This window comes from Amblyomma americanum, chromosome 3 (genome assembly GCF_052857255.1).
Source record: "Amblyomma americanum isolate KBUSLIRL-KWMA chromosome 3, ASM5285725v1, whole genome shotgun sequence".
NCBI classification, from domain to species: domain Eukaryota; kingdom Metazoa; phylum Arthropoda; class Arachnida; order Ixodida; family Ixodidae; genus Amblyomma; species Amblyomma americanum.
Window position 1 is genome coordinate 163,286,474 of NC_135499.1, and position 27,944 is coordinate 163,314,417.

General features: G+C 48.2%; 1 protein-coding gene across 3 annotated transcripts in view; it reads left to right on the forward strand.

The window, feature by feature from the left end:
• Window positions 1-27,944, forward strand: part of LOC144125324 (guanine nucleotide exchange factor DBS-like) — a 216,447-nt gene that overhangs the window by 95,761 nt on the left and 92,742 nt on the right. Inside the window, exon 1 of one of the 3 annotated variants that reach the window (XM_077658601.1) lies at window positions 18,039-18,247. The exons of 1 other annotated variant lie outside the window; for it this stretch is intronic. In XM_077658601.1, the coding sequence (XP_077514727.1) occupies window positions 18,235-18,247 (13 nt within the window). In that variant the 5' untranslated portion in view covers window positions 18,039-18,234. Of the gene's footprint in view, window positions 1-18,038; window positions 18,248-19,438; window positions 19,859-27,944 lie in introns of those variants that run through there. One more of the 3 variants, XM_077658600.1, reaches the window with a different exon arrangement.

Consider the following 27,944-nt stretch of genomic DNA (forward strand, 5'->3'; position numbering starts at 1 on the left):
CTCTACTGCGCTCGTTACGCCCTTTGCCAGCCGATGAGTAGATTGATTCGAGCGGGTCGGCAAGTGCTCCCGTCTGCGCGCGGCGACGCGGAGTTCCTCCTCCGAGGAGTGGTCCGCACCGGGAACGAGAACTTCGCTCAAGGAGCAAAAAAAAGAAGGCGAGAAAGTAGAAGCAGATGAGGAAACAGTGTAATACACTGAAGGTATTGAGTTCTCGGACCTTGGGGCGGGTTAGAACTTGAGTGCTGTCACTCACGCGAGAAACACGATTGATGGGATATATCCACACTGAGCACGCGAGATTTTCTTTGATCGCCTCGAATACGCTAACTTTTCTGCAGGACGACCTTTTCTTGTGGCCAACGATTTAGAACTTGCCAGCGCGTTAAAGGACACAACGAACTGGTTTGAACAGATAGAAATGAGATGGTGACGTTCTGACATGAATATCCTCAGCTGACAGTTGACGTTGCGAGAATATGGAGGCTTATTTGTCAAAGGCGTAAAGGTCAGCCATAAGGCGTGATTGCTGTTCCTGATGAAGCAAGCTGACGTGCCTTGCGGCTCTGCGGTGGTTTGTTCTCTTGAATATAAATAATTTCCAGGAATTCGAGACGAGCGCCGCGTGTCGCATGGTTTTGAGCATTAAAATATAGCGCGCTCTCATCGCCTGTGACGTAAGAAAGAGAATGACCCAATGGCTGCAGAACGGAACGCGATTGGCCGCAAAGCTTAGAGGCAATAGACGTTTTTAGCATACCGGAGACGTACTACCGGAGACGTATACCGGTTTACCGGACCCCTCTTGCGCATGCGCAGTGGCATTGTTGCGGTTAGGGCGAACCACTGCGCGTGCGCAGCCGGCGTCCGGTAAAGCGGTGTACGTCTCCGGTAGTACGTCTCCGGTATGCTAAAAACGTCTATTGTCTAGGAGCTGTCCCGAATTTCTGGTAGTGAAGAAAGAAGAAGTCGGGCGGGGAGGGGGGGGGGGGGGACTTTTTCAGTATTAACTTGGCACGCTTTGAATCCTAATATGAAACGAGCCCTGAGTAAAACGTGTTTCACCTGGAGGCACTATATTCTTCTCGTCCTTTTTGCCGCCTAGAGCTCCAGGAAGACAGGCCGGACACTTCGCGGGCATAGGCTCATAGGGCAGGCAAGCCTGAGAAGTGTGATGCCATTGCTTACAGCAAATGTGTGGCTATCATATGAAGGGGCCGTTGCCAAAAGCGGCATGAAATTAAATGCAGGTGATGAGCATGAGAAATTTGCAGACGTACATATAATGTGCTCGCGGTTAGCGTATAACAGGAATAAATGGAGAGCTTCGGTAAACGTTTCTGCCCTGCATTGGACGAAATAACTCCGCATATAAACAAGACTAAAAGCCAACACAAATGTTCACTGTCGTTTTTTGTGCAGCCTTGTGATCAATAGGACGCCCTATTAGTAATCTTCGTGTAATAATGGGTTTAACGTGCACGGAAATCAACGCATAACAAAGCAACCATCATAGAAGAAAGAGTAGGGTAGCAAGTAATCTGAGGCCAAATAACGAATGCCTGTTAAAAGAAATTCTAGTAGCGCACTGTATCTGACCAATGTGCAGCTCTTACACGAACTGAGTGTTATTTTTGTTTTTGTTTGCTGTAATCACTCGCATACAAAGAAACAATCTTGCCTTATAGATATGTGCACATCTTCTTGGCTGTTGCTAGGAAAACTCTTCGCAATCTAGACTGCGTAGTTATTCTTTTCGTGAAAAAGAAAAAGCGGCTAGCTAAAAAACTCGGGAGAGTCTGTTCGGCTCATGCTCAGACCTGTCTTGTATTTGGAGGCGTCAACCCCTGAATAAATCAGTTTTTAGTTGCATCCGTCTTGTCGTCCTGTCTTTCTGTGTGTCGTGTTTCTGTTTTCTTTGCCCAAATCTTCATGGCGTTGCTAGAAAAATCAAAGTGGCATCAAGATTACGAAACTACGGCGCCGCTGTTGCTTTGCGGTTTCAACTTCGGGGAAGTAAGTTCGGGAGAAGTGACGGCTTCCATCTATTTGAAGCACTGTGCTTCGTTGCAACTTGCAGCGCCGTCTTTCTCATAAATATATCCGCGTACTTTGTAACGATCATTTTCGTTTCAAGATTAAAGCTCAAAGCCTCGTGAAGGTCACTTAAAATATTAAGAAGTAACAATAAATCGGAGCACTGTGTCTGCGGTTTATAAATCGATTCCTCAACGGCTTGTTTGAGTTGCTGTGCTGTCCTTCCCTTCTCCAAGAAGCGCTTCTCTTATTCAATGACAAAGGCACTGAAGTGAATAGGCGCTTTCAATGGCCACCTCGCCCATGGACGATTTACCGCGCCGACGTCATTAAGAATTGCGCAACGGCAGGCAAGACGCTCAACATTTACGATGCGTCGGGAGGCCTGGAACTCTTCAGATAGCCCTCTTTCTTTGTGCGACGCAAGTGATGCGTGCAAGGCTAGCGAGAAAGGCCTTGAGTTTGGGTGGAGGCTGCATCGGTGGTCTTGGGCCGGCGTTGGCACTGCAGCGCAGCCAGCAGGAAACAAAAGCAGTAGCCGAAAGCGTACGCTGAAGTCACTGAACCCGTCCTCAAGCGCTGAAGGATGCGGCGCTGATACCGACGTAATCCAAGGGCGAAGAAATACTTAGGGAGTGTCAAATGGTAACGGCGCCACTCTGCGCACTGTCGGGGTACTCGCATTCTTAGGCTGTGGGGCTCTTGGTGGCAGTACACTGAAGCAAACCAAGCGAGTAACGACATGAGGTGCGAATGCAACTAGCCTTTGGAAGAAGCAATGGAGTAAGAGGAAGCACGCGTCGAAAGTATGCAATGGCGCTATGATTCGGCGCTATTGGAATGCCGCTTAGTCATAAGTAGTCATAAACTTCGGTCATAAGCTATGAACAGAGACAGCCATCAGGTACTTGTATACTAAAGTCGAACTTCGATTTTTAACTGCCTCCGAGCTACTGCGCTACGATGCGAAGTTCAGAGGGATTTCTGATTGCCCTTCCTGCCCTCCCTCTTCCTCTCTCTCTCTCTCTCTCTTAGAGAGATGATTTCGCTGCGCCAGGCAGCTTTCTGGTGCATGGCACAAACCAGGAATGTTTTTGAGCAATCGACCGTTTTCAATGAAAACAAACTGTCTAAACTATAGCTATGGCTTCGTTGAATCATTCGCAGAGAGCCGCGAGAAACAATTTTGTGGGTAATGTTTATGGGTTATCTCCTTCTCTGTCTTCTTCTCTTCTTGCTCTTTTCCTCCTGTGTGTTATAGTTTTCTTTCTTCCTCTTCTTCTCTCTCTTTCTCTTGACTTGGGTTGGCGCCGATCCCCCTGAGCGCCAAGCAAGGCCAAGGAGGGACAACTACAACGGGCTTTAGTTACACGACGACTCAGGGGGCTCCCATTAACCGCATTACTAGCATACGGAGTTACCAGACATCGGGGATACTGACTACTGGCACAGTATGTCGTAACAAGTTAGTAAATGTTTCGTACGTTCTCATAGATGGACTGTGAGTTGAAGTTGAAAGGAAGAAGCGGCTTCAAGAAGACCGATTTTTGAACGAGAACACGAAAATAGACAAAACTAGACACTATAGCGCTTGGGCAAAGTGCCCTTGCGTAATGAGAATTTTGGCGTCTTACGTGCTCAGCATCAGACGTTCACATTATCTTCGTTTGAATGCTACATGTAAGACACTGTCATTTTTTCATTCTAGTTAAATCAGATCTCTTTATTTATACAATGTCGTCTTTCTAGAGCATCAAACTCGGCAGTTGATCTCTAAGCTCGTTTGGGACCATATAATGGACGTCTCAAGTGCATGGGCACTATAAGGCACCGCCAAAGCATCGCATTTTCAATGTGCTTATTTTATACTTCGCCAAGGCTCAGTGCACTTAGGCGGCTTTTGAACGCGTTGACTGTTCGCTTGTTTCTTTAGTCAACTTGGCGAATTAGCTTTCTTCACCCGAACGTGCCCATATGGACGAATCATGTCTGATATGATACCAGAAAACTGACCTGTATTCTAGCATCGTCTTGCTAATCTGTGTCGGACGATGTGGCACATGATTACGCCATGGTGGCACAGACGGGACGCCGAGCCTAGCTAGCACCAGCTGCGAAGCCCGGCACGGCTGCCAACACTCATTGTGACTCGTTGCGTGCCACTTAAGGGCGCGACAAAAGCGCAGGCATTTTCCCGAATTAGCCGCAGCGTCGTTGCACGTGGAGAAGATGATCTCGGTCATTTGGGCAAGCGCACGGGCCGGTGATTGCTGCAACAGCTAAACAACCGGCAGATGCACGCTTTTTTGTTGTCTTTTTATCCTTCTCTTCTTTCCTTTTTTTTCGGCCTGAGGGTGAGGGCGTGCAAAGATATTCCTTATTAAGAAACGCCGCAGTCATTCGCACTGTCACCAGCGGCATCCTGGCATCAATTGGCTGGCATCCTCAAACTACAGGATGGCGGGAGGTTTTCTTTCTGGACAGTTCATATCATACTCTCTAATGGCAAGCGTTTTATGTATGCCCAGAGCCAAAAGCTTACGGGATGTTTTTTAAGGGAAGATTTATCCACGGGCGGTAAGCTCACTGGAAAGCCTCGAAGCATGAGGGCACATGCATGCTCCATCAGCTGCAGCGGATATCAGCTGACTTCTTAGTGAGGCAACGCTGAAATAAACTTCAGTTTATGACTCTATCCTGTCATGTCCCGGGGAAATTCATGAAAGGCTGTCATTGTTTTCGCCTTTTTTCTCAACATGACATATGCCGGCTAAAAGAGAACCGCCACGGCGGTCGAATTTCGATGGAGGCGAAATTCTAGAGGCCCGTGTACTGTCCGATCAATGTCAGTGCACGTTAAAGAACCCCAGGTGGTCTAAATTTCCTGAGCCCTTCACTACGGCGTCCCTCATAGCCTGAGTCGCTTTGGGACGTTAAACCCATGTAAATCAAACTAATAGTAAAAGAAAACGACCATCAGAGCCGATACACCGTAACAACCTTGTATGTATGCACACCTCTTTCGGCCGCCACGGTGGCTGAGTGGTTATGGTACTCGGCTGCTGACCCGAAAATGTGGGTTCGATCCCGGCTAGACGCCCGCCCATACACTGTGCGACGTCAGTGCACGTTAAGAAACCCCAGGGGGTCGAAATTATCCGGAGCCCTCCCCTACGGCGTACCTCATAGCCCGAGTCTCTTTGGAACGTTAAACCCCATAAACCATAAACACTTTTTTTGATTTTAACTGAGACTTATCAGTTATCCGGTGCGATCACATGTGTTATGTGTTCTGCTTCAATGTTTTGAGCGCCCCTTTATCATTACGCCCTCACTTTCCGAAACGCCCGCCTAGTGTTCTCACCTAGACCGTCCAGAGTAAACCCTTAAACGCAGGGTCGCTTATCTTCGATACATGCGCCCTGTTTGGACGGCGATAAAAACGCCGCGTCCTGTTCTTTTATGTCGGTCGTTATCGAGCGTTGCGCCACCGCTGTCACAAAAGGAGCACTCGGCCCACGAACGTGCGAAAGATGGCCCTGCGCCAAATGAGCAGCTGATCTCGCGAAAGAAACTTCTCGACATCGCTGTTGAATGGCCCTGTTATTATGCCGATCTCTTCGACGTGATTCTTGTCCATCTTTTGAAGGGAATACATACAAGAGTCAGATGCCCGTGCTCATTTCTAATTCGTTTCCTCTTCTGTTTTTCTCCACGTCACTGTTAAAGATGTAGAAAAAAAAAAGAGTCCTCGCAAACTAGGTGCACACTTAACTTTCATACGTTTCTTTACCCGCACTTTTCGCACTGGGAGAACGTTCATCGGGGCACGAGTGGAACTGATTCACCAAACAAAATCCCGCAAACGAAAGCAACAGCAAATGCGACGTGACTTGGAAGGAAAGTGCAAAGAAGCAACCGAAGCTCATCACGGTCAAAGACTCCGAAACGCGTCGTTTCTTCGCACGCTCGCGAAACAACAGCGCGCATGCTTGAGAAAAGACGTAACGACGTTCTCGCGCATATGCGCACACACGCTTGGCCCGTGAGTCGCCAAGCGCGCCATCGTCCGTGCGAGCGTACTGCAAAGCATTCAATCATTTTCTGGCTACAGAAGAGAGAAGACGCTTCGCTTGTGTACACGCATATAATCTCGCCCTTGTGCGCTCTTCGTCCGTTTTTTACGCTTCGGCAGGAAACGAAACGAATCCCGTCTTTTCTCTTTCTTTCTCTCTCTCCCTCTCTTTCACGCACACATACGCACAAAGGGCGGACTTGCTGCTCGCCCTCGAGCTCCACCACGTCGTGAAGTAACGACGCGCAGCCAGTCGCGGGGGTAACTCGCGCCTGAGAACGAATAGGGGAAAAAAAAATGAAACGCTCGCGTACAACGACGCTGACAAAAGGGCGGCGGCGACTGTGTCGTGACGGAAAGCGAGCGCGTCGTCTTCCCGTGGACCGCGTTGGCCCCTTTGCGCGAAGCTGATAACTCGATTCTCGTTACGTCGACCGTGCTGTGCGTGGGCCTTCGCTTTCTACGCCGCCGACGGTGTCCGTGCGAGAGCGACACGCGAGGCCGCGTTCTGTGCACACTCCGCCTAGTGTACAGAGGTATATATACGAGCTACAGCTACGTGGCGGCAGTGTGTGGTGTGCGGCTTAACCGTTATGTGTACCGTGCAATGCGTTACTTGTCGCGTGCATACGTGTAGTGATGATAGCGCTTGGCGTGCGTACTTATAAATCTCGGGTTATAGCTGCTATTGAAAGCATGATAATAGAAACTAGTCTAGATATAGTAAATATTTTATTTTAGTTGCGCAAGGGCAGCTTGGACAAAGGACGCCATGGGTAACGTGTTTTTAAACTGCTTGAGGCGGAGTCTTAGACCCATTTTGGTCCTCATTTCAGCCCAGAGGAGCCGAGAAGCAGACTAGGTGAAAGCTGGTAGCCAATGGAAGACCGGTGGGCACCCGGTGGCACTGAGGATCGAACCCTGCACCTCCTGCACACGTTGCGTATGCTGAAACCACACGGCTGCAGCTGGGGTGAAACTGGTTTTGGTTTGGTGTATGTCGGTCTAATGCAAGCCACTTTTCTTGGATAAAAAAAAAACAGTCTGTCTTTAATACGGACTTATTAGCACCGTGGTTTATTGATACTTTTACGTCTCATAGGAGCCAGAGCATTACACTATAGTCTTGACCAGAAATGCACGGAATTATTGATTAGAACTATTGCTTTTTGTATGTCTTTTAACCGGCAAGAGGGACTCCATCTTCGAGTAATCAACGTTGGTTCTGGTGTGAATTTTATTCCACAAGTCTTCAATGAGCGTATTTCAATACCGCAATGTTCTTCAGGCAATTTCGGAGGTCCTGTATTTCCCGGGGGTCCTATGTGGGAGTATTAGTCCTGGCATGTGGCCCTGGAGTCTCCTCCCCGTATATCTTCATCGAAGACAAAATCCACGAGTTTCGTTCACAGTAGATCGACTACGGGTCATTTCGTTGTATACAGGCTACATAATCTCTTTTCCATTTCGCACGTGTTCAATTACGGTGGGTAGTGTCCGACTGATTCCCTCAAGCTTGCACCTTGCATACGTTTAGTCGATTCTCGACCATATTTCAGTGGGCATCGCAACGCTGCTAACTGCGTACGCGAACCTTTTATTGCCGGGATATAGCCTCGGAGGCTATGGCCGCGCAGTAAGTAAAGAGCGTTTGCCAATGGCATTGAATACGCAGCATAAATGTTGGTTCATAGTTTTTTTTTTCAACATATCTTTAGTACTTATCGTCTATCATGGTTCGCTCATGCAGCGTGTTATTTTTTAATTCTACCTTTTTTTAACACTCCTATTCGATTCTTGTAGCTGAGTTTCAAGTCAAGTATAGCATATTTTATTTCCTTTTAGCAAGAAAAGGAGGAACCAGGACTTAAAAGTTGTGAATACAGCTTGACACGGTTCTGGCCCCCTTAAAATAATGGCATGGCAGGAAAACAAGAAAAAAATCAATTGGCATGCTCACAACTCAACACGCCTATTATATTCGTACTATTTCTTTGGTACATGCAAGTATAATTTAATGCAATACAGGACAGCAAATACAAGTGGAAACGACGGAAACACTGCTTAGACGCAAAACAACAACATGCTAAGATCTAAAGACAAAGTAAAAAAAAACATTTTTAAATTCCTAAAACTTTCTTGGACAAAAAAGGTTAATTTGCCGTGCCACCATTCTTGGTTCTCATTTTGAAAGTGCAGTAAAAAGTAGCTCTTTCCTACCTGCTTGTTTTTACATGAATGTATTTGCTATTGCATGAATAGAAAAGCTCAGTCGTTCTCAGCTGCGCCGTTTCTTTATTTCGGGCTTCTTTAGCTCCTTTTTCAATTAAGTCGAATAACGGCTTTCGTTCCTTTGCTTCTTAAAACTTTATCGCGCTTCACCTTCCCCCAGTGTCCTTGGCGTTTTCTGCAAAACAAGATTACTCGTAATTGCGGTCAGCTCCTGCGCGAGTCACATGACGCGATTCGCCAATCTCGCTTTGTCACCGCCAGGAACTATAGCCACATCACATCTCGCCCAAGGACAAAGCTGCCATATGCTTGCGTTTATGTATACGCGAGGGAAAAAAAGAGGACCATATAACCCGCCATTCTGCGTCCTCAGAGCCGGTGCTATTAGGCCGGTTGCCCGGGCGGCGATTGCCGCTTTTGCGGTATTCCGGGCTCCAGAGAGCGTCAACACCAGATGACGCGCAATTCGCCGCGCAATTCGCCCTAATCTCTGCGCTCGGAGAAAGGCAAACGTGTGGCCCTCCCGCCGTTAGGCCTTATCCGAACTCGCGATGGGGCAAGGGGAGCCGCGGCTGGCGGCGGCTTTGCGAGAGCGACACGACAGCTAAGAAAGCTTCGCTTCCCATTCGGCTGTATGCGTTTGCAAATCTGTTTTCACGGGCTAGCGATTAATCCAGCGTGGTAGCCCTACTGTTTCCGAAAATCTGCGCTTTTGTTCGCACGTTGGCCGCGGAAACAATTTCGAATTTTGCTGTTCGCCTGAACAGCGAGTCGCCCGCCCCTTTAATCTTATCGCATGTTAGAAAACATTGATGATAACAGCCACCGTGATTTGCTTTTTTTTTAGTGTGTTGTGTGTGTGTGTGTGTGGGGGGGGGGGGGAGAAGCGTCCGTTCGATGTGAACCGAATTTTTCCGCTCGTCTAATTTATTCGTCTCTTGTATCCCGAGACAGTGCACATGCAGCTGCTTGAAGATGTAATGTCTTTAAGTCAAGTGGTCGGTTAGCATTCGGTTGCATTCACAGCCCAAACACGAGGGGAGACACTACAAACCGTCGACTTCAACAACGTTTGTTGCTGCGCGCAGCGAATACATATAGAGTACAGCGGGCATGCACAGCAACGAAAAAGAAAGTCATGTAAGACCGGTAGCAGCGCCAAACCGCAAGGGAACACATCATCATAGGTACAAGAAAGAAAACATAAATCTAAAACCTAAAAGGCAGGACGCAAACAAGAACAAAAAACATAATACTCTAGTTAAAAATTCCTAAGAAACAACGCTCCTTATCACTTAACAACACCGATGGGGTGCTGACACAGTAATCTCTTTTTTCTGCGATCTGATAAGGTGCGTCGTGAGAGAATTCTATAGGCCCGTGTACTCTGTGATGTAGGTTCTCGTTAAAGAGTCCCATGTGGTCGAAATTTCCGGAGCCCTTCACTACGGTGTCCCTCATAGCTTGAGTCGCTTTGGGATGTTAAACCCCCATAAACCATAAACCAAACTATTTCGGATAAATGCCTTAAGGTAGAAGGCGTTCAGGCCAAAGGGCTTTATAGTAAAGGCTCTTAGGTCAAATGTCTTTGACACGTTAGGACCTGAAGTGCCCATCCTAACTAGTGCTACCGCACGATATTCTGCGCTTAGCCGTGCTAAACCGTACGCTATTTTTTATGCAGGGCATATAAGATTCTTGTTTGTTTTTTACTTGAAAGTAGCGTTTACGCTGATAATATCATGGTTTCCTTGCGAATTCTCATGTCGCTTTAATATGTTTAAACCACTACAAAATGAGCCGCCGATCAACACAAAATTTGAAGTGTGACTCCAGCGGTGCACCGTAGTGTTAATTAGTTTATAGACTTCAGAATGTGAGTTGGGACAGGCCGGCTTTTCGTGTACACTACACGGTACACGTCCATACAGCCAAGTATAAATGGAGACAGGAAGAAAATGCGATTACATCGACGCTGCTCTTTCCACGCGAAGTTGCGCTTCTTTTTCTCCTCCTTCTTATTATTTACACATAAATTTTATTCCGCATACAGTTATTCAAGGAAGGAATAGTAGAGTTGAGACAATGTTTCTTGGTAAGGCAAACAGACATCTAATTGTCGAAGAATGTGTTACCGGCAGCGAATGAGAACGGTAGGGCAGAGGAACGAGGAATGACTAAAGCGCCAGACTACAAGAAATACGGCATGCAAATAAAAAGAAACCTAACACTCCAATAAGGCTACGATGAATAATAATAATAATAATAATAATAATAATAATAATAATAATAATAATAATAATAATAATAATAATAATAATTGTTTTTTTGGGGAAGGAAATAGCGCAGTATCTGTCTCATATATCGTTGGACACCTGAACCACGCCGTAAGGGAAAGTATAAGGAGGGAGTGAAAGAAGAAAGGAAGAAAGAGGTACCGTAGTGGAGGGCTCCGGAATAATTTCGACTACCTGGGGATCTTTAACGTGCGCTGACATCGCACAGCACACGGGCGCCTCTTGCGTTTCGCCTCCATCGAAACGCGGCCGCCGCGGTCGGGTTCGAACCCGGGAACTCCGGATCAGTAGTCGAGCGCCCTAACAACTGAGCCACCGCGGCGGGGCGTCGATGAAGTAACATCATAATTACAGAAAACCACTTAAACAACTTAATGCGGTGCACTGAGCCTATACGGGCGGAAGGAGAAACGGTGTGTCACAGGCTCCACCCGGTGTGTGTGCTTGAAGGGGGTGGGGAGGGGGTGAAGCGGGAGTGAGGAGGAGAGGGGCATATTCCATCTCTTTTGCACTGCCGTCGTCGACTCCCTTCGTTGACTCGGAATGATATGAGAAGATGGAGCCTGCGTGGAGTATCAGGGTGGCCTGACGGGGCTGGCTGGTTCAGGTTACTCCCCGGCAGAGCCACGTATCAATCTTGGCGGCCGCATCGTCCGCTGACAGCAGCACGTGCGGCCACTGCTACGCCATCCTTCCTCGGGGAATGCAGCGCTGTGTCCGCACATTCCGCCGCCGCCGCCGTAGGGGGGCTGCAGCAGCGGCGGAAAAACAGGGAAGCTCGTGTAACCTTTCCGGTCTTCGCTTGGCTGGGCACACTGCGCGCGCGATGAAGGGGCGAGAGGAGGAATGCAAATATTTTCGCTGTGAGGGATCGGGGCAGGGAAGGCCATGGCCGCCACCTTATACGCCGATGTGTTTTCTCTAGTTTCGCTTCACGATTGCAAGGTTGACGTATATATAGAGGCCTTGAGTTTCGAGGCATTATGTATTTTGTTATTAAACGGAGTCGAGAAGACAGTAATGCTAATAACAGAGCTCTATTGTTCGTAATAATACACTGGGTGCAAAATGGAATTTTTTTAATACAGCGGGTCATAGCTTCGATTCTTGTATACCAGGTTACGGTTACAAGTGAACAAAGGCGAAAGCAAACGCCGTGTAGCGGCTTGAAGGCGCAAAAATATTTCGTTTATACCCACTCTTGGCTAGAAAGGACTAAATGTGCCGCAAGGTTAGGTCCTTTTGGGGACTAGATGTGTTGCCACAACAGTTCGTCCTTCAAAGAGCAACCATTATAACACATCAGAGGGGAACGGCAAAGGGACACCAGTCAATGTTATCCTCCCCATGGACTAACCATGTTTGTAAAGTGCAGGAACAGTGTTTGTTGGTTACAACGGTGCTTTCTGTGTATCAAAAATACCTATGCGCCCGCGGTCGTTATAGCACTTCCAACGTTCCGCGCATTCATCCAAGCTTGAGGCTTGTCGACGACGGAGAGGTCCCGCAAACGTCGTATAACGTCCTTTTAAAGTCTACCAGAATAGTCTTCTTCCCTGGAGTACTACTTGGTGAAGGAGCGGTGCAGCACTTATGCTCTGAGTTTACTACCTGGGGGTAATTCTAACACTACATGAGTCTGTGTATGGTAGCGTGAAATTTTAGTGCGTGTCTGATTTGCACACTTTTGATTTGAGAGACATGTCCGTGACACATACACGAGACCCCTTAAGCACGATTTGTTTCGGTTTTCGCCGTAAAAACAACTATCATGACCTGAGCTTTCACGCTCACTGCACGTAACAAACTTTCTGTGAGGGCGGGGTTGCCAGGCGGCGGAAGTGACAGTAAGAGGGCTGGTTTGGGGCCCTAATATTGGAGGTTATTGGATTATACGAGGGAAAATTACTGCAGTCAATTGTAGATGGATGGATAGCCGAGATAGAAAAGGTGGTCAAAAATAAATGGAAACGCACTCTCGTAGCGGGAGCAAAAGCATGTATTTTCTCATGGAAAGTCCTGTGTGTGTGCGTGTGTGTGTGTGTGTGTGTGTGTGTGTGTGTGTGTGTGTGTGTGTGTGTGTGTGTGTGTGTGTGTGTGCGCGTGTGTGTGGGTGCGTGTGTGTGTGCGTGTGTGTGTGTGGTGTGTGTGTGTGTGTGTGCGTGTGTGTGTGTGTGCGTGCGTGCGTGCGTGCGTGCGCGTGCGCGTGTGTGTGTGTGTGGCGGGGGAGGGGGGGGTCGATGTTTCTCAGTATAATTGCCACTAAAAGCTCTGCAACTGCACAGAGCGCAAATATCTCGAGTCTCGCTTTAGCACACCCATGCGTACTCAGTAGCCCTGGGCCGTATAAACGCGAGCGCTATTCTCCGGGTGATATAAATAAGGAAATGCTAAATGAATTACACTCAGAGAACGCACTAACTGAAGCCTAAAAGAAAAAAAAATTGCCTCCTGAGCATTTGTTTAGTGCCATGCTGCCGTTTGAATGCGTGCATGTGTGCGTGCGTGCATGCATGCCAGCGAGTATGGAATATCCTCCACTGTGTCGTCGAACAAAGGGGAAGGCTTATGACCAACTTTTGTAGGGGGCGTTTGGAGGGGGGTGGTAATTGGGGTTTTTCACTAAAAGTTTTTCGCTCAGGAGGCGGCTGCCCGCGTCCTCTTCCTCAAGTCCGCCACAAATCGATCCCCATCACTGAGCTGATTTTTTCCTGGCAGTCATTCTGATTTACCTGTTTACTTATGACAATGAATGACTGAATTAGTAATAATTAATTAAATAGGCGCCACATTTAGCCATGTGCCCTTTCTCATTTTGTAACACGGGCTGGGTCGAAATGTGACATTTTGAACAAAATGCGAATTTTTAAATTAGCATCATCACAGAATATTGTTGTGTGCCACTTAGGCTTGCCTGCTCATATATACTCAGCGTGATGCCCGGACGTCTGCAAAAAGTTCTGTAATTTTTGTTTTTTGATACTTATGAACAATCAAAAAGCGTTGGTTTGCAGATTTGTGTCGCGTTGTGGCCCACTCTTACCTAATTCGTGTCTCCTCGTAAAGAGTCGCCCAGAGAACCTTTTCTCAAGCATTTCATCCGGTAGCCTTTACCAGGCCGGGGAAGGCTCATATTAATTGGAAAACCGGTGGGCCCATGCACGGGGGCTGTAATGATCAAACCGATCACCTCCCGTGTTCGAGGCTGATGCTCAAACCACTATGCCACCGCAGCAGTGCAAAGCGTGCACATTAAGCAGCCGAAAACACTTGATGCCGCGTCGCACCCACTTAAAATGAAACATATTGGTGTGCTCGCATTTGTGTCTGCTAGCTGGAACATTTACGTAGGCGCGGCCAACGTGTGACCGACATGTGCGAGTCTGCGCGACATCTGGATTGTTTCGCATGGAAGGGGCGCTTGGACAAGGATTATATCAGAATTGCGACACACACTTGCCTGCGCGAGAGCAGGTCATCGATCAAATAAGTGCAACATATACCAAATGTACCTTAAAATGAAATAATGACTCAGCTCGCATACATCTCCCCACGTGTACTCAGCTTACAAATTGTTAGCATACGTGACGTGAATACGCGTATTCGATGTTATACTAAGCTGGGCCCCGACGGCATGCCTCGTTTGCTTATCGATTCACTCTTAGGATCCTTCGTTCGATTGTTGCCCTGCAATTTCGCTCGTTCGTCCTTTCACTTGGTCGCTTAAATTTCTTTCTTTTCGTAGCATCTTCGGTTATCATCGCATCCTTCGAGCTCAGTGGGTGCTGCGGAGATCATAAATTGCAGGCTGCCTCAATACCTGCAGTGTCGACGTTCAGGGCGGAGTTACCTGTATTGAGGCACAGACTAAATGTGGCTGTTAGCCTATATAGGCGCATAACAATACTGATGCTTGGCGTCGAACATTTATTTCAGATAGAGAGGTAAAGGCCTACAGTGGCCATAAGGCAGGACTGCGCATTTTGCGTATACCCCAAAGTGGCTCATCCCGATAAAACGAAGAAAGGAAGGGTGTTCCTACGCCGTGAGGAGTCTCTGCAGGCATCGAGGCATCCTACGAAGTCACGCAGTCGTCGCATTCTAGGCGTGCCGCCTGTGCCAAAAAGTAAACAGGCAACGGGGTTTGATGCTCAGCCGTATAGTGAATTCCTTGCGGCCCCCATGTGAAGACCGAAAGGTGTCGAACGGTGAGAACAAGAGTTGTCCTTACCTTACACAGATTAAGAACTTTAGGGATGCCATATAAGTGCTCCACTACACGGCTTAGATACAAACACGCTTGCCTGGGTATTTTTGGCAATTACTGTACCGGCAGACCACTATAAACTTTACTTAATTCACAGGTTAAATGTCAGTCTCGTTATTCAAAGCGGCAACTCTTGAAAAATACATAACCCGAGGGTGAAGGGACACTTCGGAGAGACAGACCCTTTTGGCACAGCCGACGGCGCGCGCTTTTCCAAGTTCCTCACGAGGCCGTGTGTTCACCGCATTCCTCTGGCGCAAGGGGTTACCGGACACCCTTTTTCTTGCGTTTATCCGCATGCCGCAGATATTGCGAGTACATTCTTTGCACGGCGCAGTTGTCTATTACTACCTTTTTTCGACATGCTATAGCAATTCCTTCGTGCAAAACTACCGTTCTCTCTCTCTCTCTCTTCTGTCCTTTGTTTGCCTTTTCCTTCAGATCGCCTGTCCAGTTACACAGTGAGAACTGTAACCGTTGCCAACTGCCCTAACCCACTCAAACCTGCCCGATCCTCCTCCTTGTATTCGTTCTTTCCGCGCGTTTAGTTTACTCTTTTCTGCGCGTCTTTCTCGGGGCCGGCCACGAGTTCCGTCGGCGCAATTGATGTTGGCGGACCGGCGGGCTGAGTAGCGTGAACAATATATGCGCGTGCCGTCAGCTGCCAGCAGCTCCCTCGGCAGCGGAAGCGAGTGAATGGCCTCCTTCGGAGACGAGCTCTGGCCACTGTTCCCTCTCTTTCGGTCTTTGCTCCCAGGTGTATGGTGGCGGCCGCGCTTTCTACCTGCACGCTACCGGCGCAGGTGTAGCCGCCTACCTGATGCTCGTCAGGACACGCGCGTGTGCAGGTTATGCGGTCGTTGAAGGTTGTAAAAATATAAATGCTTATCCTATACTGACACAAAAAATTCACCTGTAGCCATCCTGAACCCCTGACATAGTAGCACTGCTGTTATGGAAGGAAAACTTATCGTCGTTGGTGTTCAGCTTTCGAATTAACAGTTTTGTTTGGACTAGTTGGTTCATTTCTAACAATTAATTAATGTACGTACGTACGCGAAGAAGACAGGGGACACAGCGTTCTGTGCATGTCTTATGTGTTTCTTCGTTGTGTCTTGTCTTCCTCGCGCAAGTACGTGCATTATTAGCTTTCGAATGGTCCTCTAAGGAACGGAAGTATGTGCTCGCCTGGAGTCGGCAATGTATTAGGTATCTTGCGCAGCTCATACGACAATCACGTGCTGCGTTTTAACGCACTTGTTTAACACATGGTCTACTGGGGAATGGAAGCAGGAATGATGTGCAGAAATGAAAGGGGAAGCTGTTTTATTCACTTCTCGTGATCTTAGTGTAAGAACATGATGCCTTAAGCGCCAACTTCAAGGGCCATTCCTGGGCGTACGCGCTCAGCGTCGGCGCTCTTGGCGTACGCCAAAACCGATCTGCGCATGCGCACTGCAGGAGACGTTAGCGAGCCTCGGTGAGTCGCCGGTATCTGTCCGTGCTAGATATCGGCGTCAGCGCACTGGCGCTCGTGTACGTGTCGGAAGAGGGGTCCGGCTTATAACAATGGGAGGATCGCGGGGCTCTCGACTCTTTTCTTCATTGCTTGAAGCTCTTTCAGGCTCCCCGAACTTTTCTTCGCGGTTAAAGTTGTCCTTTCATCGCCCCCGAACCCCATCGCTTCACTGCTTGAAATTCTCTCCGTCGGTTCGAGAGGGTAAGCGAGCCAGCACCAGGAACATGGAGATGCATGCCCCTTTTCGACGCCCGTTCCAGCGTACGCCCAGGAAAGGCCCTTGGAGTTGGCGCTTTAGAGCACTTTCCTCTCAGCGTTGTTCCTTCTGTCATAAAACTGCAAAGAAAGGGAGAAAGCGATGTCTACAAGATGGGCACTAAAGAGTGCATGAGCATCAATGTTCATAGAAAACCGCTAGCAATAGTGATAGCGGCAAAGCTGATTAGGCTTAAGCTTATAGGGGTTTAATGTCCCAAAGCGACTCAGGCTATGAGGGACGCCGTAGTGAAGGGCTCCGGAAATTTCGACCACCTGGAGTACTTTAACGAGCACTGACATCGCACAGTACATGGGCATCTAGAATTTCGCCTCCATTGAAATTCGACCGCCGCGGCCGGGATCGAACCTGCGTCTTTCGGGCCAGCAGCCGAGCGCCTTAACCGCTCAGCCACCGCGGCGGCTGGCAAAGCTGATTGACGTACTGGAAAAGGAGGCGGTAGTGCGTACAAAACAAAAAGCAAATGAGATTTTCCGTTAGCGTGCTTGTAATAGACGGTCTCTTAGCACAGTAGCAGTTCTTTGGAGCTCCTGTTGGTCTCCTAAGCTTTGATTCGCATTCTAGGTGGAATATCAAAACGTTCATTATTATTAGCAATTTGGTGCCAAGCGAAAACGCAGACGCGCAACATGAAAACATGGAAACGAAACGAACATGGTGATCGATACTACGGCGTGCACAATGGCTATAGCTGCTTAATTCGGAGGACGGAATTAAAAAAAAATAAAAAAGGTAGAGGAACTCATTCACCACATCATTCACTTCAGTAGCTCCTAGTTCCTTCAAAGATGTTAGACTACGATGGGCGGCGTATAACACAAATGAGCGCTTGTGATTAGGCATCACCTGGGGTTCCTTAGCTTGCTTCAAAGCGTGATATCGACGTCGTTCTGACATTTCAAGCGGTATTTAAAGTGGTAACGTCTCTAAGGTGTTTCCTCTGCAGTGTTCAGTAGCGTTCCCAGCTTGCTGTTCCAAAAGGGCAAGCTATTTTTCAGACTGCGCCTATTTCGCCTGCGAATAGTACGCATCAATACCCGCTCGCGAGCACCTTCTGAAGGAACTCCGGTCACGCATTTCAGATCTTGGCGCGGCACCTTGGAAAGACGCCAGACAGCACCGTCTTCCTTCTACTACGGCGCTTATTATTTCCCTGCCTCTCAACCCCCTCGTCAGCAGCGCCTCTCCTATACCTCGAATGTGGAGTATCCATACGGCGCGCTTTTTTTCTATGAACGCGCGCGGGGCCGATCGCGACACGGCGGGCGAGCACCGGCGGATATCCGCCTCTATGCTTTTTTTCCTCCCCCCTCTCCGTCTCTCCCCTCATCGGAGACAGGTCTGTCAGCGTAGATAGGAACGCCCCCAACCTCGGGGCGCACTTGTTCACAGGTGCCTCGTGCGCGCCGTGCCGCTCGCAGCAGTGAACACGCGCAGTCTGTCGACTGAGTAAGTCTGCGCGTGCTGTGTACGCGTACCTTCGAGGGCAGCGCCATTACGGAGGATTCCACATCTCAGCAGATCATTACGATGCAAAAAGAAGGTACGTCTTGTTTGAATTCAGCTGTGCGGCAGGCTTGGCCTTCCGCGCAGGTCCCGAGGAAGCCGCGCCGCACTTGTTTTGCGAACACGATTGCAGCTCCGTACTCTGCTGGGAGGGCTTGTTTACGAATGATGATCGGAATGTCACTTGCGCATTTAAGTCGCCGCACGCGAAAGAACCCTTTTGTGTTACGATATTTTTCGCCTTTTGTCCGACTATTAGCCTCATAGTTTAAACACAAGAATGCTTTCATCTTGTAGCACCTGAATTGTCCCGTCGTCTTTAATCTGTCTGCCAGTAGCATGACATCAATGCGCACCTTTTATGCGTTGCCCTATTTGCGCGTAGGTGAAGGGGTCGATATTCAACTGCCTCAGGTAAAGAATGGATTGGCTGACCAATACCTACTCACATGCAGTACAACTCGTATCTGTATCGCCTTTCATTCTCTGCGGTTCGGCTAACGGTAGCCGGTGTTCTGCAACGTGATCGCGCGGGCGTAATATGACTCACTTCTGGCTGTCGATACTGCACATCACACGAAGCGGCCGTCTTCCGTATCCTTACCGTAAAGATCGCGGAGCCGCTTTCGCGCTTTGATGACCCCCTGACAGCGCGCATTCCTCCTGCATTACGTCAGCGCGCCAAAACTTCCGGTCAGGTCTGCTCCTCTTCGCTTCCTAAGGCGGGGGAAAAAAAATAAGCGAAGAAATCGAGCGCTCTCCTTTCGCCGTTCGTGGCCTCTTTGTTTCTTCGTTCTATCTCCCTCTCCTTCCATTCACTCGTCTTTCGCTCCTCGTTGCCGTAGTGGAGAGGCGATGGACAACAAAGCGGTGGCCAATAACGAAAAAAAAAAGATAGAAAGAGGAAGTGCACTGGAGGGCACCCCTGGGCCAAATGGGAGGACCGAAAGAAGCCAGCGGTATTCAGACAACTGCCGCTGCGAGCCAACGCGATTCGAGCGCATTGCGTCGCATCGCCATGCAGATGTATCAGCCCTCCCCCATCTCTTTCCCCATCGCGTCCAGCGCCCGAAGTAACATGCATATCGTGCCCTCGGCAGCAGATGAAGCGCAAAGGCGACGCCTCCCTTCGCGGCGCGGAGTGGACGCAGCCCGTAGGCTTGACGTCACATCCGCCTCTCACCTGGCGGCAGGTATCTTTTGTGTTGCTGCTGTTTGCGGCTCTTTCGTCAAAACCGGCTTTTGCCGCGTCGCCGCTCGCGCGCGTTCGTTGGCGGAGCGACGGTCTGTGTGTGTGTCCGTGTCGAAGGGGGCGCGCTCTCCGTGCACACCGTTTCTGCCCACCACCCGGGCAGGAAAGCAAGTGCGCGCACAGCGTGCCGGCGATCAGTTTGTTTTACACACTCGACGTGTGGGATCATGTAATCGTGGCCGGCGTGGTGTCTGTTCGGCCCGGTCGAAGCGGTCGTAAGTTAAGTTTGCCATTAGCACCTGTGCACAAGCGACTGTCGGTTAAGTGGAAGTTTTGAAGTTGTCCCGAGACCAGTGCCCTACTACTGTTGTTACCAACGGCAAGCGGGCGCTGTGGCGCGACTTCGCGGTGGAATGAAAGTTCTCTTCAAAAAACTTGGATCGCTGCTCGGCACCAGTGAGTGTATTTTCTTCATTTTCCCTTTTTTATTTCGTAGATTTTGCCACGTTCGTTGTCATAGCGAAAAATACGCCGCGGAAGGCTCCGTCGCGTTCAGCCGTTAACATCGCGTGATACGCAAACGTTGTGGGGGAGACAGCTGCTACTGGGCGCCGGCAATCGGCAGCCGTTCCGCGGATGAAATTAATGATTAAGCGTGGGTAAAGTTCAAGGGGCGAAACTGACGCGCCGACAGCTGTTTGGCGCCCTCGGTTCGAGAACACTGTCTCCACGCGAAACACGTCTGCTGCATGCTTTCTTTTTTTTTTTCATACACGGGGAACATAGCTGGGAGGCGTGTCCTCCTTCGCTTGCTTGTCCCTGTTGCACAAAATGTCTCCTTATCGCTCGGGAGCTTTTTAGCCCCAGTAGAGAATATCTCGTCCGCTTCCCGCAGTCCCTTATCACTTAGTGGACCTGGGTTTGTTGCTGATATCGCGAACAGGAGGAAGAAGACCATGGTGCGACGGTCGCAAATAGTTTCTCTTTTCGAGGTCATCCGATCGCCCTCAATAACGGTGCTGGCGATGCCGGCGCGCACGCGACTTGGCTACCTGTCCTGACATTTGAAACGGCGGAGTGTTCATATTTCGATTTGCGCGAAGGGAGGGAGGCGTTGTCTAACGGTGCCAGTGGCCGCGTCACGATGAACTTCACTATGCAATCAAGTTTGCGGTATCGGAAGTTTTCATGCTGACGCATGTGCGCTGTATATGTCGCTAAAGCTTCTAGATGGCGGCGAACGTGAATGACTTCGTCGCGTTACTTGCATTTCGAGAGGTAGAGCAAATCTTAACGAAACCGCTGTCGAATACCATCGCGAAACTAAAGTTGGAGTTAAGAACCTCGCAACAGCATCGATGTCGGAAGCATCTTAATTCGTTATTTCATCACTGTAAAAGAGACGCATCGGATCTAGTGAATTCGGTTATGTTACACATGCATGTGCTTTCAGATTATCTAACGACGTTTAAGAGCGGCGATGTGTGTTCGAATGCTCGCTAACCAATACTTGCCGAGGGCACAGATACGCGTTTAAGAAAAAAAGTCAAACGAATGTTCCAGCTTTGTTAGTTGAGCTTCTCTGTGGTTGAGTTCAGATTTCTGTGGCTACAGAAAGCGCGCTTGCATTGCTTAAGCTTGCGGCATAAAGAAAAGTTTAATAACAAAGGACACTGAATTCAGATGATTGAGTAGACTCGTGGATTAACGTCACAGAGCACATGCGATAAAAATGGTACCATACTTTAAAAAAAAATCCATTAGGTTGCTGAATGCTATCATAGCAATTCGAAGCCCTTCCAGCGCGGCTCTTTCAAGAAATTGATACGTCCCTCGAAATTACTTGTCTTGGTATCATTCGCATGCATTCCAATATATAACCCTCTGAGACGAAAGGAGATACGCTTGCATGAAGAGCGACCAATTTTTTTTCGTTTTGCTTTCTACGCGAACACTTGTAACAAAAGCCCTGAATATTCTTGCGCGTGTGCCTCATCCAACAGGAAAGTCATCTTCAAGCAAGTGGGAAAAGACAATAGCTTCAGCCAATGATACCATAAAAATAAAGTGAGCTGACAGCGCACGTGGCACCACGTTTTTCGCTTTCTTAAAATGTTGGAATTCTTCCGTCCAGAAGAAACATGCTCGAAGCAGGTAGCTTAAATTCTGTACAAATTATTCGCATATCTTGTTGCATCTTTTTGCTGCACCTTCGTATAATAAGCACAGCTGAACTAGTTTGTTGCTGGCCTGATGAGATCTTTATAGCCCTAAATTGACAGGAAGACAGTGGCAGGTCTAGCGTAGCCCTCTTTTTCTATGTTGCCAGCTGAGCTCTAGAAGAAAGTTTCTTCCCGCCAGAAACGACTCAGATCTGCATTCAACCTTAGTGCATATGCATGCATCTGTAACGCTCCTCTCAAATGATATGGTGAGATTATGAATAGTCGTTGCACACGTTAAAAAAAATTTAAGCCTTACTTCTACGCACGTAACAACAAATTTCCGTAGTATTCAATAACGAAATTCGTAAAGGCCTGAGACAGACCACCGCGAATAATTTTGTTCATGTCCTACTTTAGGCAGTCCTGAGGGCATCGCGATTTTACAGAGTGTGACGCTGGAAATTAAGACTGCCGTGATAGGAGTAAAAAAGACAAACCAGACACAATTTTGAGTGTTTCTTATTTTTTCCTACTCAGAATTCGCACTGCCACGGTGCATAGCACCCTGGACTGTTTCAATAGTTTCGGGACACTTTTCAGTGTCCCAAAATTTCCTATAGCGGCTAAGGTCTAAAATTAGCAGAGACAGTGTACTTGTACATTTGCTTTTGCTTACATTGATTCTTGCTTGGTTAGGACTGCTGCGAAGGATATTTCACAGTGACGTGTACAGGTGCGCTTGTTAGAAAGTACAAAGATACTAGTTTCGGCCCGAACGGCATGAAATAGCTGCCGGGCTACTGAAAGCGAACCCAGACTGGCGTAGCAACTGCAAAGAAAAGAAAAAAAAATCGGGGAAAAATACGGCGGAATAAGCAAGCAGAAGCAGTGTGGAAACGACAGAACAGACGTCTCCGTGCAAACCTCTATACCTTGCGCCCCAGCGTACCCGTATTCGACTGCCGTGTATAAACTTTCTGCCGCGTGGGAGCCGGATAAGAAAAAGCGAGCGAGGCGGAAGACATTCTAACGGCGGACAGGCCACGTGTGGGCTGCGGCCGCATGTGCGGTGGGCGAACCACCTGCGCGGTTTCTCGAGCCGTTACTTGTCTGTTCTCGCTTCTCTTTTTATGTTTTGGCTACGGGCCTTTCTTTCTTTTAAGCCGCAGCATTCAATGGCCTCGGTAAAGAAAGCGGACGGTTCTTTTTACTACTGACGGGAAAGAACATTCTTTCAACCACGCGGCCGGACAGGAATTGAGAAAAAATTTAAGGGGGGAAAAAATCGTATTCAACTCGTGTCTGACGTTAATGTGGAGGTTAAGGAATCTTGAACCGCTTCTAATTTAAAACCAAAGCCTCTTCCAGTGTTCTGTCCCGTGTAACCGTGTAAGCTTTCTTGGACGTTGCTCGTATTAAATGTACAGCTACTTGTTCGTCCCTGCGCGCCTGGTGAGAAGGGCGAGGTCGTTCGAACTTCGCTATCTCGTCGCGGTTTCGCGTGGCTTCGGTCGACGTCTTCTGCGCCTCTCCTGCTCTTATCCGAAGGGGTCCCCGCAGATGCAGCCTTCATGCCTGGATAGATATTCATTAGTGAAAGCACCCGGAAACGCCCGGTTCTAGTCTCGTGGGTGAGCAGGAGAAGACTTTGTATCGGCCGCAAGTGCGGATTAATATTCCTCGAGTGGGGCTCCTAGAAACTGTGATTGAAAACTTGGCAAACAGCTCCTTTCTTTTTTTTCCTTTACTGACCGCAGGTCCTCCAGACAGTTTTACTTCGGGAACCTCCTGCTGTACTAACGTTTTTGCGCACTTCTGGTTTATAGTATTTTGTTTTACTAATTATTAAACCTTAACCACCGACACGGCGTACGCTATTCGGTCAGGTATTACCGTTGTTGCCAATGGTGCAAACGAGTAAGGTGTTCCAACGAGAGGGTTGTGGTACAGCTTGTTTCTTGTGCGTCTATGAAATAATTATAGGTGCCAGTTTCTTTCAGCTCCAAGATAGGCGCTGTCTGTGAGAGGCGCACCTGGATGGTTGTTGCTTCGTTTCCATACACCTCGTTAAAACAGCGTTCTGGCACATTTCCTTTCGTGACACTTACAGTTGCAAGCATAATTAAAGACAACGCCTGATTTTCGCACAATGGATAACTCAAGTATGCGTGAGAACTGTACTTTTTGTCCTTGTTTTGCAGTAGTTTTCTCTTGGGTGAATGTTCTTAGGAACATCTGCTAAAGTCTATGCGCAAGTGTAAATAAGTTCACTTCATGAGTCCTGGGCAAATACTTCCTTTTCAATCGCTTGTCTCTGCACAGCGACGTTAGAACATAGGCGACGTGGACGACACAGGACACTGAACACATTCCATGAGTCTTACGTTGTGAAGTGTCATTGCAAGGAGCGATATCACCGCAGCGTTTGAAGAGGCACTGTGCATTGAAAGAGAGCAGGAAAAGAAAGGTGCTCGATTATCACCTATAGGCTTCAACAAAGGTATCTAGTGTCAATAGGGCACCCTTTCCAATATCAGAGCTGAACAGAGCTCGCTCACAAGCTTGCTGATAGTAGCCAATGCTATAGGTGCATGGAGAGCCGTTGATAACGAGTCGGTTTATCAGTATGCTGGCTAGAGGGATAGGTTGTCTTGTGCCACACTTCGTTCTTTTATATTTTATGTCTGAAAGACGAATTTCCCATTCGTGGAACAGATTGCGGACAGAACGTGGATGTAATTTGCTTTTCGTGTAGGGGGTGACTAAATAAGTACTTAACTATTAGGCGTCTGTTGTTGAGTTCCTGTGAATTTTCTTCCGAGCTTGAAGTACAAATAACTCGCAGCCGGAATGTGTACTGTGTATTCATTTTTTTTTTCAGAAAGTCTCGCCCTCATACAGTGAGCACTTCTAGCACGGCCACCGTTATGCAACTTTTCGCTGCATTGATTTCCACAGACGTGAAGAATGGTAATCGTATACAATTCGTTGAAAACTGATAACTTCAGTGATTAGAGAGCAACGGTTGCAAAAATATAAAAAAGCGGGTGAGTTACAAGAATGTACAAATTAGAGACCAAAAGGTGCTGTAAGATTATGGGCGAAGTGAAAAGATTTCCTCTTGTACTGATCGAATAATATTGCAAGTTTAATAAACAGCTCGAATTTCAATTCCGCGCTGAGAACTACACGAAACGTAGCGACGTTTTGCCTTGAAAATGTGGTAGTATTGGTGCATTTCATTACATAATTTGCGTAACTTGGATCTGATGCGCCACAGTTTTTGTTTCAGAAATTGTACGGTCGAGCGCACTCTGATGTGAAGAAAGTTTATGCTGAAACGTAGCACTGCCTTCGCGTCCACAAGAGAAATGGAGGACCAGCGATATCACTTCAAGTACGGCGGCAAGCTTCAATGCTTTTCAGCAGAGAACCTCGGTCTTCATCTTCACTGTTTAGGGCGATGACAACTGAGCCATTTTGTTTCACATATTCAATTTTCGGCGCTGCAGTATTATTATTCTGAAAGAGCGCATTTTCGGGTGTTTGGTTTGGTTTTGTGGCGTTTAACGTCCCAAAGCGACTAAAACTATGAGGGACGCCGTAGTGAAGAGCTCCGGATAATTTAGACTGGGGTTCTTTAACATGCACTGACATCGCACAGTGCACGAGTCTCTTACGTTTCGCCTCCATCGAAATGCGACCGCCGTGGCCGGGATCGAACGCGCGTCTTTCGGGTCAGCAGCCGAGCAACATGACCACTGAGCCACCGCGGCGGCCATTTTCGGGTTTTTGGGCAACTAGATAGTCCAATAAATCTTCCAGGCAAAGCAGTTTTTTCCTGGGAGAAATTAGGTTTCGTGTCCACACCAGAGTTCTACGTAATCATTGAGAATCAAAATGGCGGATCCGGACGGAACAAAAGTTGTCACCACCCTAATTGGGTACACTGGCAGGTAGGCATTCTACTTCGTATAGGCTTGCACAAAACAAAAGTGTGTAAGCGCGTATATGTTAGCGCGGAAGCAATTCTAGCATTCTTAAACACAGCGGCAAGAACTGCAGTCACACTGTTCGTCGCAAGGTTACATTATTCCGACCGGCGGCATTTGTTTTCGTTTTGTCAGTTTTGCCAAGTCCTTCATCACGGGTCCGGCATCGATAAAGGCGAGTGTGTCCATCGATACGATAAAATGTCTCAGAGCTTTACTAACGAAGCTGTCTCGGAATCGCACACTTTGAACCCCAAGTTTTCTATTTCGCCCCCACCTCCGATAGGAAAGAAAGGACCAACGTTGGTTAAAGGGAAGAAGACACATACAGTTTTCAATGTCTGGGTGTATTTTTTTGCCAGGCTTTCTTTGCGATGTTTGCATGAATTTTTCGACACTGGAGCAGTATCTCAGCTGTCATCTTTCTTCTTTGTTACGGGAGACATGGTATGAACAGTCTGACCCCCGCGCCGGCGGCTGACTGTTGTCTCCCATCCTTCTATCTCTTCTCCGCTTCCTCTGTGCGTTTTTGATTCCTGGACGTTGGGCAGGAACAGGGCGCACTTTCCTCGGCAAGAATTCTTTGTGTTGGTCGCTGCTGTTGACTGATGTTCAACCTGCACTGCCTAGGGGCCCTCAGCGGTCCCTTTCCGTGTTAACTGCTCTTGACCCCTCTTTTTCTGGGAATGGGTCCTCAAAAGGAAGAGCGCGGTGCTTGGTGCCATTGTGTCTGTGTTTAGCCGCTGTTCACACGAGGCGTGAACGCTGCTGAGTCTTTTTTTACTTGCCTCTATTAGCATGGGCGGGGGTCATTTCGGGGAGGTCGCGTCCCTCCGCGCTGCGCAGCCATTATTTTTGTGCGTGCGTGTGTGTGAGGTAGGGCTCCCTTCGCCGCAAATAACTGGGGGCGCATTTTCAGAGATGGCTGAAAGGGAGCCGGTTAGGCGTTGCTGTATCGAGAAGTAGGAGGGTGGAAGCCAGAGTCATTTCAAGTGCCTCGGTGGTCGTCCACTTCCGCGACACGTCTGTATCTTACACCAAGCAGCACTGTTCTACGGCGTTCTTTGTGACTTTCTTACTGCGTTAGCTGCATTGTCCTCTTCCGGGAAAAGCCGCGGTCTGCGAGTGTGCATATGGGAAGTTAACGAGGGTGGAAGTACGGGCGAGTTGGCTGTTTATTGTAACGTGGTCACAGCGCGTAGAAACAGTTCTGTATTCGTCCTCTTCTCCCTTTAGTGATGTTGTTTCCACGCTGGGACCAAGTTGCATATGTGAAGCCTATATCCTCCGGCACCCCTAGCCGCTCGGAGCACCCTCTGGTTGCTGCGCCTCCGCACACCCTCCGGTAAAAATGTATCTCCCACCTACCAGCATCAACCACAACACCCACTAGAAAATGAGTAATGAGTTCTGAGAATCATTTAGCTGTTAAGAATATCTGAAGCTGCGACTTGCTGCAACTGGCCTAGAACTTGCAAGCAACTTGATAGAGGTGGCAGGACAGGCAGAGGACTACTGTTAGGTAGTGACATCAACCCACAATGCTTAAAGATGTCGAAAACGACGGGCGCAGACGCGAACAAATCGCGTTCGTATCTGTGATTCTGCTAGGGTCTACGTTGTTGTGCAGCAAACTGTCTGTCTTGGTATTTATAAACTGCTTTTTGAACACAAATTTTCGGCATATAGAATCTCAAAGGATCGTAGTACTCTATACAATAAAAAAAAAATCGTCCGGAAAAACAACGTTTCAGCATGTGTGATAAATGACATCTTGCTATTTGAATAGCGCAGTGAGATCAAGCAAAAACCAAATTCTCTTGCTCTTGCAGTCACCCCGGTATATTGGCTGCATGCTTTCTCGCAGGCGTCACTTTCCTTATGCTTTCAGCAGTTCTTGCGCCCAAAAGAAACTCATTGTCGAGGTGGCCGTTAGATTTACTGAATACTTTATTTCAGTATTTTACTTCAGCTTCTTGTTTCAATAAACTCTGTCGTTCGCTTTGCAGTGATTGAAGAATTTTCATATTAAGGTGAGACAGTATTGCGCCGAGAAAGTACGGAAAGAGGCATTGCCACGGATATGTAAAAGCCGATCCTGTTACGTCCGCACACCTGGAACTCGGAGCACTGCTCATCGCTCTGATGTCGAATAGTCGCTGCAATCCGCGCCGCTCCGCGGAGCACAGCGCAACCACCATATGTGCATCCCCATATATCTTATCACGCAAGCCTCAAGCTTCGCTTCTCCATCGCTTCATTACCCACATCTGTCTTGCTTGCTGATCCCTTCCTTTCGCAGATCTATATCGTGCGGCGGGTTCACGTGAATCGCCATCTGCGGATGCTTTCCTTCCTTTATTTCCCTTTGCGCCTTTTTCTTTC